General features: G+C 42.5%; 1 protein-coding gene across 1 annotated transcript; it reads left to right on the top strand.

Annotated features, from left to right (window-relative positions):
* The first annotated feature begins 536 nt into the window (after positions 1-536).
* LOC129098084 (neurexophilin-1) lies at positions 537-15,170 on the top strand. Its single transcript, XM_054607041.1, has 2 exons — positions 537-602; positions 14,397-15,170. The coding sequence occupies exons 1-2, from the start codon at positions 546-548 to the stop codon at positions 15,168-15,170; spliced, it is 831 nt and encodes a 276-aa protein (XP_054463016.1). The 5' UTR covers positions 537-545.
* Positions 15,171-19,688: the final 4,518 nt, after the last annotated feature.

Genomic DNA, 19,688 nt, shown 5'->3' with positions numbered 1-19,688 from the left:
GAGAGAGAGAGAGAGAGAGAGAGTATAAACTGTTTAAACGTGTGTTCGCTCTTTCCAGTCTCAGCATCGCTCGGTTCCTGCAGGAGGCTGCAGCTCCATCACTCCTGGATCTCCACTGGCACCAATGACCAGATACGACCTACTCACTCCATTTTCAGCCCATTTCACTCTGAGCTGGGATATCTTTGTTTGTTTGCATGGATGATAACAGCTTATTCGTGGATTTCTCACACCTCAACTAATTTGACTTAAACCCGGGATTGTTAAAAAAAAAAAAAAAAAAAAAGAAGAAGAAAAAAAAGAAAAAAGACAAAAAGGGTGACTCCAAGTGATTTCCAGCGGTGTTTTAGGTTTTTTTTTTTTGTTGGAAGCTGCAGTTCAGCTCAGCCTTGGACATGGGACCGTGCGTCAGCAGAGAGGGATCCGGTGCCGGAGGAACAACGTCTTCCTGAAGGAGGAAAAGCCCGTGTGCGGGAGTTTTTTTGTTTCATTTTTTTGGTTTTTTTGCTACCGGGGAGGGGGAGCTGTGGGTTTTACGCACCGAAATGATGCGTCCCAACCGCGGCTTCATCTTGCTCCTCCTCAACGGAACCGCTTGTTTGGTAAGGAATGAGTGGGAGTGGGGGGGGAAAGGTCACACGCTTGTCTTTACGCGTCTTTAGCTTTACCTTTTAGCAACCATGTAACACCTCGTAGCCTACCTGCGTCATGACGAACGGCGAGGTGTCTGCACCCAGGATTTACACCATAAACTTAAAAACTAGAGAATATAAGTAGACTAAAAAAATTCAGCTGAAAAACATGTGGAAACGTTAATTGAGATCTGAGAAGATGCTGGTCAAAATGATACATCACCAGAGTTGCAGGTCATTTGTGTTTCTTGTGGAGATCATTCTCGCCTGCTGTGCTCATAGTACCGGCTTCCAAACGCATCTGTGCAGATGTCCTTGCTATTTTGGCACACACTTATAATTAGGAAGTAAATAACATTCACTCTGACCCTGCTCAGCTCGGGTACGGCGGGTACTCGTGCTGGCCAAGCAGCGTGCTTAGCGCTCCGTGCCGCCGGTGTCCATCTGCAGTTCGCGTTATTTAGAGGCACATCAGCCGTTTAACCCAACATTCAGTCAACGTGTTCCGGTGACTTGAAAGGTATGTGACTGCACACACGAAAGTCTTAATAATCACAACAGGGAGAGTGAACATGTGTGCTAAATTAATTAAACTGCAGGCAGGTGTAAGCTTACAGTTTTTGATAAAACGAGAAAAAAAAGAGGCAAAATCATGTTAAAGCGTTCACCAGTTTAAGGTATGCACTGATTGTACTTCACCACAGCTTGTGTGAGCCAACCACACTGATAGCAAACGTATATGTCAACTGAAAAAAAAAGTGGTTTAATCCTGCATGCACACTGGCTTAAAATAAAGAACTTAGACACAAAATCTTTTTTTTATCAGATTTATTTGTAAATGAAATTCAAACAGTGCCACGTTGAACCGTGAGGTTGTAGAGTAATGCACATGTGGTTATACTGCGTGAGACATACTAGGATCTATAAGACAGTGAGGATGGAGTCCTTCTTCATATCTACACTAAGATGAGGCAAGCTGCTCTTCTTAGTTAAGTCGTTATTCTGAGGACTCTCACCGCTTTGTTAGATATGATTAAATGCAGGATTTATGCTGTGGGTGGTGAGATAACTTCAAGCTGAATGAAACGTCTCATCACAACATCTGTGATCTATTGTGCTAACTAATAATTAATGAGGTAAGACTAAAAACCTAACCTAAATACACTGTGTTACATTCCCTAAGGACCTCCACTGACCTATAACACCAGATGTGTAAACATGAACTGTTTCTGCAGTCTTAATGAATACCTCCAACATTACATAACCACACTATCGAATTTGGATCACCCACTCCTCCTTTCATGTATACATACGCTCGCCGATTTATTAAAAAGCAGCCTTTAATGAGAAATCAGCTCTTGATTCACATGAGAAAACTTGAACACCCTTCTGGTCGGAAACCCCTGGGCTGAGTATCACAGGGCTCAGGAAATGAGCAAGCTCCAAAAAAAATAATAATAATACAAAAAAGAAAATTGTCAGTGCAGTGGGAATATTCAAGTGAGGTTGAGTGCTTGTTTGATGCATCCGTTTGTGTCAGCATCCCTGCAAGGATGACCTTGTGGTTTTCATATTAAAGCATTCAGGTGCTCACAGGGAGGCAATGGCCCTTTTGGTGATTTGAGGTGTGACAGACAGGGCTTGTAAAAAGACTAAAGACACACAGATTTATTAAGTCGGGACACAGCTGTTTCAACAGATCTGAGAGAGAAGAGACCACACGCTGACTTAAAATATGGGGGATGATTGCCTTTTCAGCCGTTGTATAACTAGATAGAAGAGTGTGGGATAATAGGCTTAACACTGGCTCTTGTGTTGTCTTGGTTCTGGGAGCTCCAGGGCTACAGCCTATTGTAACCCAAAAGGTCTGTGGCTAATGATAATGAAATTAATTGGGCCTTTTCCTCCCTCTCCAGACCATGTATCTATGAAAAACGTACATGACATCCCACAGCAGGAGATCGTGGGTAATTCATTAGCCCCGTGACATTGATAAATTATGGAGCAATTAATAAATTAAGTAACTTTTTTATTATGCAACAGCTTCGTGATTAATAATCGCATAAGCCTACTATGCATTAAAATTCGATTTGGATGATTTTCTGTTGTAATAGCTCCGCAATTCCCAGAGAGGGTTTGGGTCTCTAGGGGCCTTTACCAAATGACTACTAATATAGACGACTATTAACACAAGGTGCCACTCCGGTTGTTGTTTATGTGATGAATGATGTGTCTCAAATGTTAATTATTCTCTGTATTTGAATGGAGGGTTGTGAATAATATAAACCATCTCAGTTGTGTAATTGACTGCTTGAGAAATTATGTTTATTTTTGGCAGCGGTTGGAGTTATTTTTCTTCTGTGATGCTCGGCAAGCTGACTGGATTTGTTTTAGCGAACTAAGTGGCTGATATGAATATATTAGGATAATAATAATCTTTGGGATATTTAGGAGGATAGTTTGAAATTGAGTGTCCTTTCACTTGCGGTCAGTTGTTTGTTAAGCACAGCCAAGATATTAAATATAGCTGCAACGATTAATTTCATTACCCAATTAATCTGCTTTTTAATTGAATTATTAAAGGCTCATCGTTTGGTGTATAAAATGTCAGAGAATTGTTAAAAGTGCTTAACAGCAAGCAACACATTTAAAAAGATGGAATATGCAATGTTTGAATTTTGCTTGAAAAATAACCTAAACGGTTAATCAATTATCAAACAAGTTGCTGATTATTCTGTCAATGTTGACAAATTGACTATTTCTTTTAGTTCTAATGTGAAAGTTTCAGGCTTTGTAAGGACATAATTCATCAATGAGCAGATGCAGCAGATGCAAGGTGAAATAGAGCAGGTACAGTAAAGAGTGGTGATGAGGTAGGTGAGAGGAGGTGTGGGTAAAGAGCTAAAAAAAGTATAAGTTAAACATCTGTCTCAGAGGTTTAATCACCTCATTGACATTCATCACATATTCTTTCTTCACTTTGCACAAAAGCATCTAAGAAAACGCACTTAATCCACATACAATTACAAATGCAGCAGTATGGCTAAACCAAAGAAAATCTGTGAGGGCTGAGGTCAACAATCTGAAACGCCTACAATAAAAAAAAACAAAGTGCAACAGAACAGGGCATTGAACCCGACTGCCCCAGAGAACTGCAGACTCTCTCTCCTCTGCAATTACTCAAAAAATCACTACTTTTCCGAGAAGTAAATTTTCATTCTTAATCAACATGTCTTGTCATTTCAAATATAAATATTTCAAAACTATTTATACTTTCCCTCATCACTCTACAACCAGACATAAATGTGTGGCCTTAATACACGTGCCTGCAATCAAAAGAGCTTATTAATGAAAGAATTCTGACCTTGTATGTGCTGTAACCTTCATGCGTAGTTGAGGAATCGCTGGGGATGCAGGCGCTAGGCTCTTCATACATCCTCATGTTGAGCTCACAGCTGCTCTTTCACACAGGTAGCCTCTCTGTGGCCATGAGAGACAGGACGGCTTTATACTCCCTCTGATTGCTTTCAGTGCACATGCAGACGCTGACCATCGTGCCTGATAGCTGAATTTCACCCCCGGAGCCCTGCACGGAGTGTCGTTTTTTTGCAGATTGAATTTCAATGAAGACAATAATATACATTCCAAGGTGTCTGTGCATGAAGGTAGTTTTAAAATATAAAGAAAACATTACACTTGTATGAATTTTCAAAAAAAAAAAGCATCCAGTGCTGTTACAGTGTCTTTTTCCACTTTTACCATCACCCTCTATTTGACTTTGCCATCAGCAAGGAAACACACACTTCTTTAATATGTCAATTAAATACGAACTCTTTTTCTTACATTGAAAGCCTCACAGAGCCAAAATCCTTTTCATGACAAAGACGGCATTGTGAATGGGCTGTACAGAGAGGGACACAGCAGTGAGACGCTTGAATCACAACATAGCAGTTCGACAACTGAGACAACAAAAGGCCCAATCGAAGCAGGACAGTTTGTAGTTTGTCTGGAAACTCCTGGTGCAACAATGCACAAAGGCACACTGTGCAAACCTGAGTATTTGAGTGTAAGATTAAAAAGCAGCGACTGGCCTGCGCTAATTCTATCCACATCTCTGCGTTTTGGCCAGTCACAAAGCCTTAGATTCATGCTTCTTAGGTACCTGTCCTCCTAGCAGGGTGGCTGACCTTGTCCACCCAGATGCATCCCCGGCTAAGCAGAAATACCACCTTAATCCTGAGAAAACAAATAGAGAAAACTCACTGTCTTATATTGCATGCAGACACAAATGTGAGACAGCAGCATCAGCAGCAGGAGCCGCAGAGTGAATTCATTTTTTGTTTTGTTTTGGGCTTTCTCGCTCTCTTGACTCTTCCTCTCTGCCATCACTGTTGCAATCTGCATGTCAGAGCTCATAAGCTTCTACTCTCCACCTCACATCCCACACAGACGCAGGAAACACAAAACCCATTCATAATTGTCACATTTCTATCATAAGGGAGAGTTTGGCTGCAGAGCCACAGTGGAAGCGGACAGAACAGTTTATTGTGCTGAACCATATCTGTCCTGTTCTTTCACCCATAAGGAGGTGATTGATTAATGATTTCAATATAGCTTGGTGAGCACACACCTTTCACAAAAGCTTGATCATTTACAGGTGATATGTATTATAGTTGTATCTTGTGTATGATAAAGTAACCTCAATGGTGACCATTTACAGAGCAGTAATGATTAGGTGACAGACATTCAACATAAAATATTTCAGCAACTATTTTGATAAACCGTTTCAGAAATCTTTCCAACAAAATTTTCAACCATTTGCTGCTTCCAGCTTCTCAAAATGTGTTATTTCTCTGTCCAATATAACATTCAAATGTATAACTTAAGATGTTGGACTGTTAGAATACTGCACATTTTATCGGAAAATTAAATAGTTCTTGATTACAGTCGTACCCATTATACCAAGCCAATGTTTTCCAAATCCTCAAACTGCACAATGTTCAGCGGATACATTATCATTTCAAAAACACTCAGCTTCGGCCATGACATTTATGAAAGCCAACTGCTTGTACCCTTTTATTGTGGATCCACATTTATACAATAATTTCACTTAGCAGAGACTTCACTTCGAGTGGACAATAATTAGTTACGTGGTGCATGATAAGATGAGTAGACCCCACCATGACAAAGTGTAGGTGAGACACTGGCGGTGCGGGTGACATGAGTTGGATGAAGATAAGATGATGGGATGTTGGGATAAGATGAAGGAGAAGGGTTGCATTGGTTCATACTGACATGTCAAATGACAGCTGCAGAGAGAACAGTTTCAAAATTTGAAAGCAAGGATATGATTGGCTTATAGTGAGCTGAGACAGACACTTCCACATAAGCTTAATTTGGTTTCCACAGATTGTTGTGTATTCTTGAAGCCACATAATTGGCCCCTTAGCTTTTTAAGCTCTGCCAGGACATCTGGTGTAACTGTATGATTGGGTTTCAAGCTATTTCACTCAACTTTATTTTTTTTAACGTTGATTTAAATTTTTGTATTGAAGAAATAAACAACCCAACAACGAGCAATGACAAAAACAACATATAAACACGAAGAACGGCCAAATGAGCAGGGCTGCTGGTGTTATAAAGCCTGTGGTGTAAAACAGCTTGAGTTATGGACAACCCCAGTAAGAGAGACCCCAGAGGTGCACCCCTCCCCTCCTGACCACCTGCCTAGGAAGCTGGCAGGGGAATGCCTGTCCCTCCCCCAACCTCCCCTCCTTCCCCCCCTCAGGCTCCCAGCAGCCCCACAGACAGAGACAGAGACAGACAGAGAGAGAGAGAGAGAGACGGACAGTGAGAAAGCATGCTCCCTGACACACTGACAGCCCTTCAAAGTGAAGCGCCGAGCTGTCCTGAAACAGAATACGCTGTCTGCTCAAAACCAGCACAATTTATTGTGGCATTGCTCTCTGGGAGTCTGTAGGGGAGAGAGAGAGAGAGAGAGAGAGAGAAAGAGAGAGAGAGAGAGCAGATCCTGGAAGACTATCTGTAGGATTGTCTGCAGGTTCATATAGTGGAGGGTGGATTACTGTGCACAGCTTAAAGAAAAACGACTCGTCGCCTTGGGTAGAATGAGTGAGTACGACTCCCAGGGGGTACAGATAAAGATGCGCTTGACGTTCACACGGAGGAATAACTAAGGGTGGGGAAATCCATAACAGACGTTTTAATTTCAGAGAGCTTCTGCTGGAACTGACAATAGTAAAAGTAGTTTTACTGCGTTGTGAAAATGTTATGGGAAGTGTCAATATAGAATGAAATCTTCATCTTTTCAAGTAGGCATCCCAACAATATTAGAAAAGGCGATGTGGGACCAGGGGAGTTGGGCTTTATTTGAAGGGGGAACATCAGTGCAGTTTAACACTGAACGAAACTCAGGCTTTTCTGATGCCGCAGGCTCTGAGGTTTCATGCTGACCTCATCGTGGTGTGACCGGAGCCGCTGGATACCACATCACTATGAGGCCGGGGAGCAAACGCCCATTTATATTCTCTCACAATCTGTAAACAGTCTGTTCTGCGTGAATGAACATGGAGTGTGCAGTTCACCAGCGCGCTGCCCGGTGACGGTACAGTGATTTTCAGGGTCAGAGTGGTGCACATGTCCAGACAAGGCCCGCTGAGGGTCTTTTTCGGGGGTTTCCAATTAAAGCAGCGCACAGCCAAAGGTACTTGGCCGAGCTTGAAAGAAATACTGTTTCAAGTGTGATAAATGGATAATAGGAACATTTATTTCTTTGTTGCAGAGTACAGTCATTTCTGAATTGAATTGAGAATGTATCTCCAGTTTAAGCAGTCATGCAATTCACAGTCACCCTGTGAGGAGATTTAGAGTTTTCTATTTATTGGGGAAAGGTTTGCTGACCTTTAGCGCAAAGAGATCTTTTTATCTGTTCATTAAAAAGTAACATGTTCACTACACTGTTACCTGTGTAGTTAAGGTCTGGCTAGGTTAAGGCAACGTATTATTTCCGTGGGATATCTACAAATAAGGGTGCATTCTTTTTCGTATGAATAGATACGAATGCTGGATGAGACCAGCCTGGTTAATGTTAAGGAAAGATTGCAGTAATAGTTAAGAGAAACCACCATTAACTCTTGGAAGGAGACACACTATGACCACAGTAGGTGTCAAAGTCACAATCTTTGTAGGTCCAAACATCCATCCCCATCTTCCTCACTTTAGAAGCAGGATAACAACAGCACACAACATTCAGTTAACACATTTAACTTCTGGGGAGGGCAGTTAGTGCTAGAGGTCACTTGTCCCTTAACTCATAGGTTGTTTTTAGAGTTCGAACAATGTCTTTTCCTCTGGTGATGTCATAAAGCAGTTGAGATGGACTGCAGTTCACACTTGTTGTCAGGAAGCGTGTCAAATGTTTCACAAGTAAGCACTTGTGATCAGATTTCACCTCCCTGCTCACATTTGGTGTTATCCGTATGGGACTGCTGCTAAACAGGAAAAAAGTTTGACTTCAGCTAAAGAAGCAGATTGCTGTGTTAGTTTTGATGCTTCACTGTTGTCTGAGCTGTGTGGCATAATGTAGTCTTATAATTATGCAGCCTGCAAAGCTAAGCAGAGCTTCAAACCAATCAGAGATGCTTTGCATTCGTGTTCACCATACAAATGTGAACTCATCTGTCAACCACATCCATATTTAAAGCTGTCCACTAATATCCTTTCAGTTCTACTTAAGTGTTAGCCGTTCACACAGTTACACTTTTTGATTTGACCTTTACTGAAGCAATTTAATGAAGAAGGAAGCATAATTAATTCAAGTTTAACGTTTGGGATTGATACTGGTATCTGTTCAGGTATTCATGCTTTTAAGCTCCAGGATTCAAAATCCAACAGAAAGACTGGAGCATTAAGTCAGACAGCGGGGCCATGACAAGACTGCATTCAATTGAAGCTTCTCATACCTGAACCTCCATTAGACAATAGCAGCATACCAGCTTTTACCAGACAGGTGAGCATGCTGTAGCAGCGCTTTAATCAGCTCAGCTCCATCAGTGCATGCTTTGCTTCCTGCTCCCTGGAGCTAAATTGGGGAGAACCAGGAGGAGGAACAGTCCCCTCTGCTCTGTCCTCGCTCCGCCAACTTGTCAATATCCTGTAATGTAAAAAGCTTGATAGTCAATTCAAAGCTTCTCTCTGAGCATACAAAATGAGCCCGACTCCCCTGGGACCACACAACTGAACATGTCCAAAATGAGCTGGGAAAGCAGGTGGAGGACAAAAAGAATAGATCGGGACAAGAGTTTAGAATAAAAACATTCAGTGTCGGGAGTTTGTCCATCGACTGCAGATCTAAGCTCCAGTGACCCCTAGAAGCCCAAGTAAATTATTCATTAAGAGTCAAATGGCTTGTTTCTTGTGAAATTACCTTTCCTTCCCTCCACGTTTCTTGGATCTACACTAGCCAGAAGAATAATTAGTTATAAGGGCACAGCCATTTTCAGACTTTAATCATGTAACTGAGAAGTCTCCTGCAGTGAGCATATTGGATCTGGAAACAGGGAGAGCAGACAGAGAGAAAAAAAAGAATAAAGCATTGACGAACACTTAAGCAATCTGTGCTGCCTGGGTCTTTAATTAAAAATTGATGTCATATTAGAGATGAAGAAAATGTTCAACTCAACAGCCAAAGGAAAATGGAGTGCTTATTGAACTTGTCAGATCCCCACGACAAGCACATGCTTTCAGCCCGGCTGGGTGGCTCTCCAGGAAGATTCTGTTTCAATCAGTTCATTTACTTTAATTCAGATTACAAATCTTTAAAAATAACAATTTCAAACTCTGAACAAACATCACGCCAAAGAAATATATACAGTACACAGACTAGTAAGCATGTGTTTAATAATCTGAAGTTCAAGACTTTTAAGATTTAAATTTCAAGATGAAGCAGATCTTAAATAAATGTGGAATTTTATCACATGTAGCCTGTTATATGTGACGTAAACATTTAAATATTTTCACTTACTAAAATAGATATATCAGTAAGAAAAAAAAAACATAGAACTTTGCACCTCTGCACATTTTAATGTATAATGTACATTGGGGAAAGAAATATTTGATCCATTACTCCATTAATACACTACTACAACAATGTAAAATACCAATACAGGTACAAGTCAAAATTGTATTTAAATCTGCAAGAGATGAGTTTTTGACCACTTGGGAGCAGCGTAAACGAGTTGTTAGTAGAATGTCACCTGTTATATTAATAAGCTAAACTTTTTAGCAAACGTTTGTTCATTTACAGAGCAACATTAGCATTCATTTGGAGTTGTGTTTCTTACCACCTGATGATTGTAAATCCAATATTCTCTCTCTTTTTAGCTCTAGTTTGATCTCTACCAACTCCTGATGGAAATACCTGGCTCTTTAGCCGATTAATGCTCCACTATGTTAACAAGTTATTACCTTTTTGGAAGCTATAAGAACATTGAGACTGAACCAAACCAGCAAACATTTGGGTCATAACATCCAAACAATAAGCTTAGAGACACTCAATCACTCCGTTGAGCTGAGCAGAACTACAAAGTCAGATGTTGATTCTCTACCGACCAAATTTCACAATGAGCACGGTCCTTTTATTCAATGTTATTACAAAAAAAGTACTGTTAAATGATCCTTTAATTAATTCATTATTTGGTCTATTTTATTTAAATTTCGAAATGCGTGTTGTCCTGAAATTGCTTGTTACTTCCAACCAACAATCTGAGACCCAAATAAATTGGATTTACAATTAAACAGAACAGGGACAAACAGCAAATTCTCATTGGCTAATTTGCAAGGAAAATCACTTTAACTATGAATCAATAATCAAAATAGTTTTTGATGGATTAATCAATAATTGTTTTAGCTCCAGTCTCCACGTCTTTGAAGTATAAAGTGTGCAGCTCTTGGTGGGATGTCTGCAACCCTCGTTCAAATCCAGGAACTTAACATGTTAAGTCTGAATGATCAAACTGAAGTGGGAGTCTGATCTTGGAACAAGATCCTTTGTTTGACACACTGGTCTGTCACCCGTCCCCTGCTTCTGGGAGAGTTATGGCACTGGTTTCGGCTAAGTGGCTCCCTGATCTCTCTGCTGCATTATGGCCGTAGTGTTCCTCTGACACCGGGGGAAAAGGGTTAAAACGGTGTACCTGTCACTGTAACAGGCTGATTATTGCCTGTGGAGCTGGCAGACTTGTGTGGATCGCTCCCCTCCCCTCACTCCCTGCTGGGAGAGAGGCCTGGGGCCGGTGCTCACTGAGGCTGAATGACTCACAATTACCACAGAGACGGAGCCTGCAGCCACCTCCCATCCTCTCCAGCCGTTTCACTGACTCACTTAGCACATATGACAAATGACAAAATCACCCCGAACCTCCGCCCCCTCACTAAGACCTGATTGCCCATCGCCCACACTTTGCCTACAGTACTTAAAGCTGGGATACATCTTGCCAAGCTTCATGAAACAAAACAAACTTAGTTTGAAAGTAACTTGTTCTGGACTTTGAAAGCAACATTTTAGGATATTACAATAGGTAGTTGGTGTATATTTTAGTATGGCAGCTTGAACATTAAACCTTTCACATTAAAGCTGAAGTCATTGAAATTCTAAAAAAATTTAACTCAAAAAAACACTTTTTTAATGTAACTAAAAAAAAAGATATTATTTGAGGTGCATCATCAAAGGATGACTTCTTGTACTGTGATTTAAACAAGAAAGCAAGTGGGAGGTATGAATATCCAAAGCGCACCACATGAGAGCTCAACTTTTAACAAAACAATGTTGAGGTGTGCAAGCTGAAATGTGAGGATATTCCACTACAGTGAAGCAGTGCATTCATCTTGTAACACAGTGAAATTAACAGTGAACTCTGGGTTTTCCTACGCCATCTCACTTGCTTACATTGCACAATTTGAAGGAGGGAAGTATGCTGATAGTTAAATCTTACACCTCATATACTCTCCCAGTTAAATGCAGAGTGGCGAGAGTGGTGTAGCAGTATGCAGTTTTCCAGAGTGGAGTGTAAAACTAGTGATTGTTATTATATTAAATGATGAAATAACTTGTGTGCTGCAGTAGAACGTGTGACCTCTGTGACCTCAGAGATGCATTGATTGTCCATTAGATCTCCTAGGGTTTGAAAAACTGTAAAAAGTGATATTACACAACATTCACCTGCAGAAATTATACCGCAACTGCATTTAAAACCTTAAAGGTGGTGTGGACGACCACACAGTATGTGCTCTCTCGCTGCACCTCTAATTGCAGCTCTGGCTCAGCGAACATTTCTTTTTTTTCAGAGCCACATTAAGCTCATTTTAAATTTGTCTTTCAAAATGATGCTGCACAGTGAATCTGACACCTCCAGCAGTGCCAGACGCTTAAATCTTCTGTTCAACAATAGCACAATGCTCACTTCATCCCCCCCTCTGAAGCCTGGCCTCTCAGGCTTTCTAATGAAGAGTGTGCAAAAGAGAGGGAGGCATGCCTTGCTCAAAATGTAAGCTACTGCAAAGCTTTCTGCAATATGTTTTCGCTCAGATACGAGTGCTGGCGCCATCTGAGAGTCACTCTAGACAAGCGGCGGGGCTGGCAAAATGATCAGGATCTTAAAAGCAATGGGGCAGTTTGATAGAAATCAAGAGTGACATATTTTTCAAGAACCCTAAAGGGCCTTTTTGTGGGACACCACAGGGGCTCTTAAGTGCTATCTGGGGAGGAAGGCAGAGTGGTACCCTCTGTGCTGTGAGGATCAATCAAACACAAACTAGTCCTTCAGTAAGAGCTGTGGGGAATGGTTTATTTTTTTGACCGGCCTCAACTCCCCCTCTGAAAAAAAACAAATAAATCTATATGTTTTAAGCTCTTCAAATATTTTTTTGTCCATAATTAATGACTTTGGGATTCTCAATGAAGCCATGAGAACTATCTGATTCAAGAGGAAGAAGTCCTCGTCAAGACAGTTATTGGCCCTCGTGGGGAGGCTTAAGGATCCGAGCGGCAGTGTAGCGTAGCAGCAGACAGGGAACAAGAGGACAGGGTGTCTGGCCCTCTAACACCCTCGTGGTAATAGGGCCAGATTAGAGGAAGAGGGGGCGGGGGGGTCCTCTTATCTGAATCCACACACCAGACCACAACCACATCAGCGGGAATCCTCGCAAAGGCAGTTGAAATGCGATACACGTTGTTATGAAAGGAAATACATGTTTTAGAGAGACAGAGAATCAATATCGCTGACTGACTGCAGTGCACACTAACAAATGTGAGCCGGCTCGAAAAACCTGCATAAAATGGAATAAAAATGAGTCAGACTTAATAATCCTGACTAAGCCTGTATAAGGAAGCCCTGGCAGTCAAGACAGTAGATGGATCAGAGCACAGACAGGAGTGCATGCATTATGCATCATCTTAAAATCTCTGCGGGTAGAGCGCGCATACACAAACTTATCCTGCATTTGCATCACTTATTGTTCACGTTTACAACTTAAAATTCAAAGTGTGTTTGTGTGTGTGTGTGTTCTCCACTGCCATATCCAAAGGGCACAATAAGGCTGTGACTTCCATTGGGCATTAGACAAAAGCTACCTGTTAATAGATCATTACCGTTGAATAATTATCCATTACTTTGCTCTTTCATTCACACACTCTTCACAAATCTACTGCTGAGCACAGCAGCACTGTCTTATCTCCCTCACTCCCATTCGCCCCCCCTCAGTTGATGTTAACATCTGACAGCTTTGTGTGTGTGCCGATACAGATACTTTTCGTTAATTAAAAAAGCCTTAATTGGACATTACACTTTATTCTTCTGCCCCCCGCTTGCCCACCTCCCCCTTCCTCAAACACTTTGATCCTCCGACCAAATCTTTGGAGGCAATAATAGTTTCCCCTGTTCTCAGACTCACAGCGCAGTGCTTAAGAAGCAAAAACCTCGCAACACAGCTTAGTCTGCTCTCTACTTTGAGTTTCTTCCTGTACGATTTTATATATGAACAATTTCTCCCCAATTAGATGACCTCATGTGACTTAATTTGACTGAAAATGAGATGAAACATTAATATGGAACCTTGGATGATGTTTTGCGAGTTTCTACATTGGCAGAATCCTGCTCCTTTTGGTTCATCCAGACATTATATAAGTACATAAATCAACCTCCAACCTCTGTTGTCAGAGAAACCACCTTAGAAAGCATTTCGTAATGACAGAGCTTTAGTGTTTTACAGGATTATAGACTTTGTAGAAAATTGTCCACCCTCACAAATATTGATTAAACCGCCCAAGACCACAGGATTAATGGACTTTATGTGAATTCAGTTTTGGTGTGGATTTTCTGTTTGAATCTGTTCTTTGATCCCTCTAGCCTCAAGTAGCTTCGAAGGAGCCATACGAGCCCATTACTAGGGAGCTTAGGGAATTACATCGGCTCTGTGAAAACTAGACATAAAGGAGCATTTTCTCTCACGCCCGCGTAAACAAGAGAATGTAATAATAGCAATACCTGCAAAATTTAAACCATTTATTTTTATATATAACATTGATAGAATGTCACGGTTACTACCACTAGAGGTATGAAAAGTAAATTAAGTATCGATTAAGCCTTTAATTTGTTTTCTGTCCACGTTTTCTTCCTTGCTGATAACTGCCTTCTTTCTTTCTCTATTTTCTTCTCCAATCCCCACCTCCACCTCCTCTCTCTCTAGGTGGCCTTGGGTCAAGAAGACGATTCCTCCAGCCCCAAGAGCTCCTCGGACGCCTCCTCCAAGACGGTGGGCCTCCTGAGCGAGCAGGCTCCCCTCTCGCCCCTGAGCCGATGGATGCTTCACAGTAAGAGCAGAGCTGCTAACACCACCTCTCTGGAGCTGCCCTACCGCTCCCCGGTCCCTTTCTCCAAGCAGGAGTTTTCTAAACAGGAGTTCTGGGAGATGTTGGGGAGCGACCTGCTCAAACCCGACGCCTCCAGCTCCAGGGTCAAGCGCCGGCCCATCGTTAAGACGGGCAAGTTCAAGAAGATGTTTGGCTGGGGAGACTTCTATTCCAATATCAAGACGGTGAGGCTTAACCTGCTGATCACCGGCAAGATTGTGGACCACGGCAACGGCACGTTCAGCGTCTACTTCCGCCACAACTCCACGGGCCAGGGCAACATCTCCGTCAGCCTGGTGCCACCTGTCAAGGCGGTGGAGTTTGACCTGGAGCGCCAGAGCGTGGTCTACCCTAAGGACTCAAAGATCTTCAACTGCCGCGTGGACTATGAAAAGGTGGATCGCAGCAAGCGCACGTCGCTGTGCAACTACGACCCGTCCAAGACCTGCTTCCAGGAGCAGATTCAGAGCCACGTGTCCTGGATTTGCTCAAAGCCTTTCAAGGTCATCTGTATCTACATTTCCTTCTACAGTACGGACTACCGCCTGGTCCAGAAGGTTTGCCCGGACTACAACTACCATAACGAGATGCCCTACCTGCCCTCGGGCTAGACTCGCAGGGGGGAGGAGAGGTGGGAGGGGAGAGGAAAAAGGGGGGTGAGTCGGAGTGACTGCAACACATGAGGAGTAAACCAGGGCTGTGAATCATCCTTAATGCCACTGTGGCAGCAAGACACCTTGAAAAAAAAAAAAACCTCTCTGTAGCCTGACTATTGTAAGATGTAAAAACATATATGCAAAACAAAAACGACGAGTATGCAGATAATGAGGCATTCGGAATGCGGAACTGCAGCATTCATTAACTGGACTGGTAGAGAAAATCAAACATGCACATTCTTACCTCAATCCAGTTTCTAAATGCCAACTTCTCGCCAGCTAACTCTCTCTCTTCCATTAAGTCATTTGTGAATGTGGTCTGAATGTCCTTTTAATCGCCCTTTACTATATCCCTCTCTTTTTTGCAAAGTCACGAGGCAGCATTTTCAGTGAAAGCGTACATTTAAACACTGCGATACGATTCACTGGAGTGTTGTATACAAATTCAGACTTTATTACAAACATCATACGGCGTTTTACATCACACGCTGTAAATGATAAATAATAATCTACCAGACGGAAAAACAAAGTGTTGTTTTTTCTCACAAAGAGCCGATGAATGTAAAGTGTGACCAACCACGCGATCATTAAGTTACACTCAAAGTATTTTGAAAGGGCATCTTTTTTTAATGTGAACTTTAAATCCAACCCAAAACAAGTTTATCTTCCTGCCCATCTATATCCATTGTCAATGTGTAGTTTACGTTCACAACCTGCCAAATCAAATCACAATGCATCTCTCAGTCATGTCACCTTCATTTCAATAAAAGAGGGAATAGGGGAAAGGTGAAAAAAATTATTAAAAAATTGCAAATAAAGGCAATTCAAAGATTCTTGGCAAGGGCTTAAGACAAGTTCAGTGCAAGGGAAATAACTAGATTCTGCATAGAGATAGAATTGGCCCTCCATACTTAAGAGAGAGAGAGAGAGAGGTGGGGGAATGAGAGAGGGAGAGACTCAGTGAGCTGTTTTAATTAAAGTGGAGAAGGAGACTTAGAGTATGCAGCTCCTTCTATTGTCCCCTCTGTATGAAAAAGATTACATTTTGTTGCCGTCAGGATTCCTGATTTCACGCCTTGATAGCTTTGACTGTGTGAGGCAGATTGCTCTCTCCCGACAAATACTGTGTTCTCTAAAGTCGGCCCGTTATCTTGAATAAATGAAAATATTATCATAATAATTACATATAATTTAATCTCCTTTAGAACTAATTAAGGTTTCAACGAGAGGGCGAGATGTATTCCTAGAAATCAAGTCAGCAGGTAGGAGGATAAGAGGACGTTCTCCGGCACAGTGGTGGGTTTTTTTTTTTTTTTGCGCGGAGCCGGCAGCCAAAGCTCAGCCCAAGAGTTAACTGCTCTCATTAAGATAAATGGCCACTGGCTGGCCCATCTCATGTTGCTCTCACAAACAATACCAGTGGGGAGAAGTGCACAATGGAGCCACGAATTATAGCCTGACACATTGCTGGTGAGAGGGCACAGTAACTTTCCTGGTGAACAGTCACAAGACAGGTGTGAAGAGTCATTAAACGGTAGCCGGTTTGATGCTAATGTGCTGTGATGTCAGGGATTTAGACGGTTTCTGTGCACACTTTGGCTTGGACTGCGCAGCGATGTCCCAGGTGGACCCGGGCAGCAGTGAGCGGTCACCATGAAGCTGTCCTCCTGTTTTGGGGGGGGGAGCATGAGGCCAGATATAATTGCATCGCCTTGGCTGCGCTGTTTGAGAGTGAGGAGCAGGAGTAGGAGGGAAAAACACAAAGTCGCAGGGCTAAAGATAGAAACAAAGACCTGTAAATCTGCACATCAAAGCTCTGCGTTTGGGGAGGGAGCTCCTCTCCGTAGAATGTGACCGAATTAACTTGCGGCCCAGAGCAAATGGCAACAATGCACGAGTCCGTCTGGGGACAGACAGCCGTGATAAAGGCTGTTCATCTGGCTAAGTCAAACCTCTGTCTCCTCTTGCATGTGATTGTTTTATGGAAACATTGTCTCACAATCAAAATCCTCACAGGGGGGATTTCTCCTAAAGTGGCTACCATCAATCAGAGTGCAGACTATGAGAAAAAAGCTTGAGCAGATTCAGATTCCTGCTACATCACAGTAATGCAGTATTTATTTGAAAACATGCGTAAAGAGTCCCAGTGGAACATGCAATATAGATGTAGGTCCTGTCTGCCGGATGAGATACGAGCTTGTAAAATGCATATCAACCGGCATGAATGAACCACTGCCTCTCGCTCTGTTCATTCATTTCCTCATCCTCCACCTCTCTCCGTCTTTTTCCCCACCATGCATGTTGTACACCAGCCACACGCCCCGCCGTCGTCACGCTCTGTCCTCTCCCTGTGTGTGACCCCGGCTGACTGGCTTTAAGCCTCCACACCCTCTCCACCTCCCTTACCCTGGCGTTGAACCCCGCTGTGGGTAGTTCCTCTTCGCTGCCCCGCCCGCCCTCCTGCGCACAGCGCTGAGCTGAGCTGGCTAATCTCTGTGAGCTTAACGCCGAGCCAACTGAACATCAGCATCGAGAACTCCCCTCTCTATCTATCTATTTCTATCTATATCTATATCCCATCAAACAAATGCGTGTGCACACAGAGTCTTAAGATGTGCTGGTTTAGGTATTTCCCTCTCTCCTGTTCAAAGCATCTTACATAAGCCCCTGGATTGTGAGGACATGAGATCTCCTCGAGAGCATGCCAACGGAGTGCCCGACACAGATACGCCTCAGTAACCTCAATACTCCTCTCCTCGCCTCCTGCAGGGCGTCCGGTGAGGAGCTGGATACTCACACATGTTGGAATCAAAGCTGGGCAACATGAGACCACAGCACTGAACTCATGTGGAAAAAAACAGAGACACATCTTGGGCTGTATGTTAGGAGGAAGCCCCCAACTCTGCTTCTCACCGATTCTCTCTGATTTACAGCAATACTCTCACTTAGACTCCACCCTCTCCGCCTCTCTCCGGGGCGAGTTAAAGAAAGGCTGCTGGACTAAGATTAACAAACAGTCGTGTTGCTGTGGGATGGACGGTGTTGTCACGGCAGCAGCCTTACAGTTGACCCATCTGATGCCAAGAGACATGTGGATATTTGGCCTTAGAGACTGCAAGACAACACTGGTCCCTTCAGCCAAGAATAGTGAAACTGATTGTCAAAAACATAAATATATACATATATATATATATATATAAATATATATATAAAAGCTAAAAGTCCTCAGATCTGAATAAAGTTGTATTTAAATGTGGGTCATGCAGTGGAGGTCGTCTGTTTTAACTTTTTGTTCCTCATGGTTTTGTTTCTCTATGTCATGTGGATGGTATACTGTATGGATGATATGATGGCAATTACTGTGGTTTTCAACATTCTAAAAATCAATAAAGTACACAGAAGTACTTAAACCACTTCAGTTGTAGGGGGGACAGACTCCTAGACTCTTATATCTGGTTGTGCTTCATGTATAGGAAGAGTGTGTCAACAATGCTGAAGTCTCTATTTTCTCATATTTGCATACCCATACTGTGTGCCACTGCCAACGGCAAAGAAAAGATGTGACACTTTTATTTTGCTGAGGGCGTTTGCAGATATACATGCAGGGAGAGAAATAGAAAGAGAAAAGGGGAAAAGAGAATAAAAAGGGGGTTGAAAGGGAGAGGAAGGAAATGTTTCAACTGGAATGATGCATGAACACAACTCCTTCCCCTAATTAGCAGCCCCACTCCCCACTTTGATTCTTTGTTGTGCGTCTTCTTACTCCCCGTTCATTTTAAGATGTAATTGACATTAAATTCACACTACTTCTTAATTAATTCCCAGAAAACTGTTAACGAGGGCATGGGTTCAAACATTCAGCTCACAACATCCCCTTTAAACAAGATCGATTAAGGCATGGCTGCCGGCAAAGCCAGGCCCTCCACCCCTCCTCTACGCCCCCTTGTTCCCATAAAAGTGCTGCTTGCCTCAGGATAACCTTGCCGGAGATGATGAAAGGGAGGCAAATAAGTCAACACGGAGACAGAAGAATGGAAATCTAATTTGGAGGAAAGCAGGATTGAGGTTAATGTGAAATCTGTTAGAGGAGCATACTGGGTCAAAGATGTGCAGTGACACACATACTGCAACATGTGCACACACACACACAAGAAGAGGGTGGACACTGCAGGCAACAATCATTGACAACGGACGTAAGACTTTCCAAGAAGTACAGAGGCTTTTGGTTGTCTACCAAAGAGAAAACAATTCAAGAGTGTGAGCTTCTCACATAGGGAAAGGGCATTTCAGCATGAGTAATGGGAAGCTGGACGATAGTCAATTGAGAAAATAACTAGTCATGGCGTGAGGAGGCGGGAGAAGGCGTGCAGAGCTTAAAATGATAAATAGACATTCAGAAAAATAACCTTGAAGTATGAAAACGTGCGTGTCTAGAGAAACTAGACAAAATATGTAACAAGAGACAAGGAGAGT

This window comes from Anoplopoma fimbria, chromosome 11 (assembly GCF_027596085.1).
Source record: "Anoplopoma fimbria isolate UVic2021 breed Golden Eagle Sablefish chromosome 11, Afim_UVic_2022, whole genome shotgun sequence".
NCBI lineage: Eukaryota > Metazoa > Chordata > Actinopteri > Perciformes > Anoplopomatidae > Anoplopoma > Anoplopoma fimbria.
The sequence above is the reverse complement of the archived record's forward strand: the minus strand, read 5'-3'. Positions and strand labels throughout refer to the sequence as shown.

Excerpts from the sequence above, each read along its gene's own strand:
- LOC129098084 (XM_054607041.1), top strand. The coding sequence starts at position 546 with ATGATGCGTCCCAACCGCGGCTTCATCTTGCTCCTCCTCAACGGAACC. Across the intron at positions 603-14,396 it reads TCAACGGAACCGCTTGTTTG|GTGGCCTTGGGTCAAGAAGA; the intron begins GTAAGGAATGAG and ends CTCTCTCTCTAG.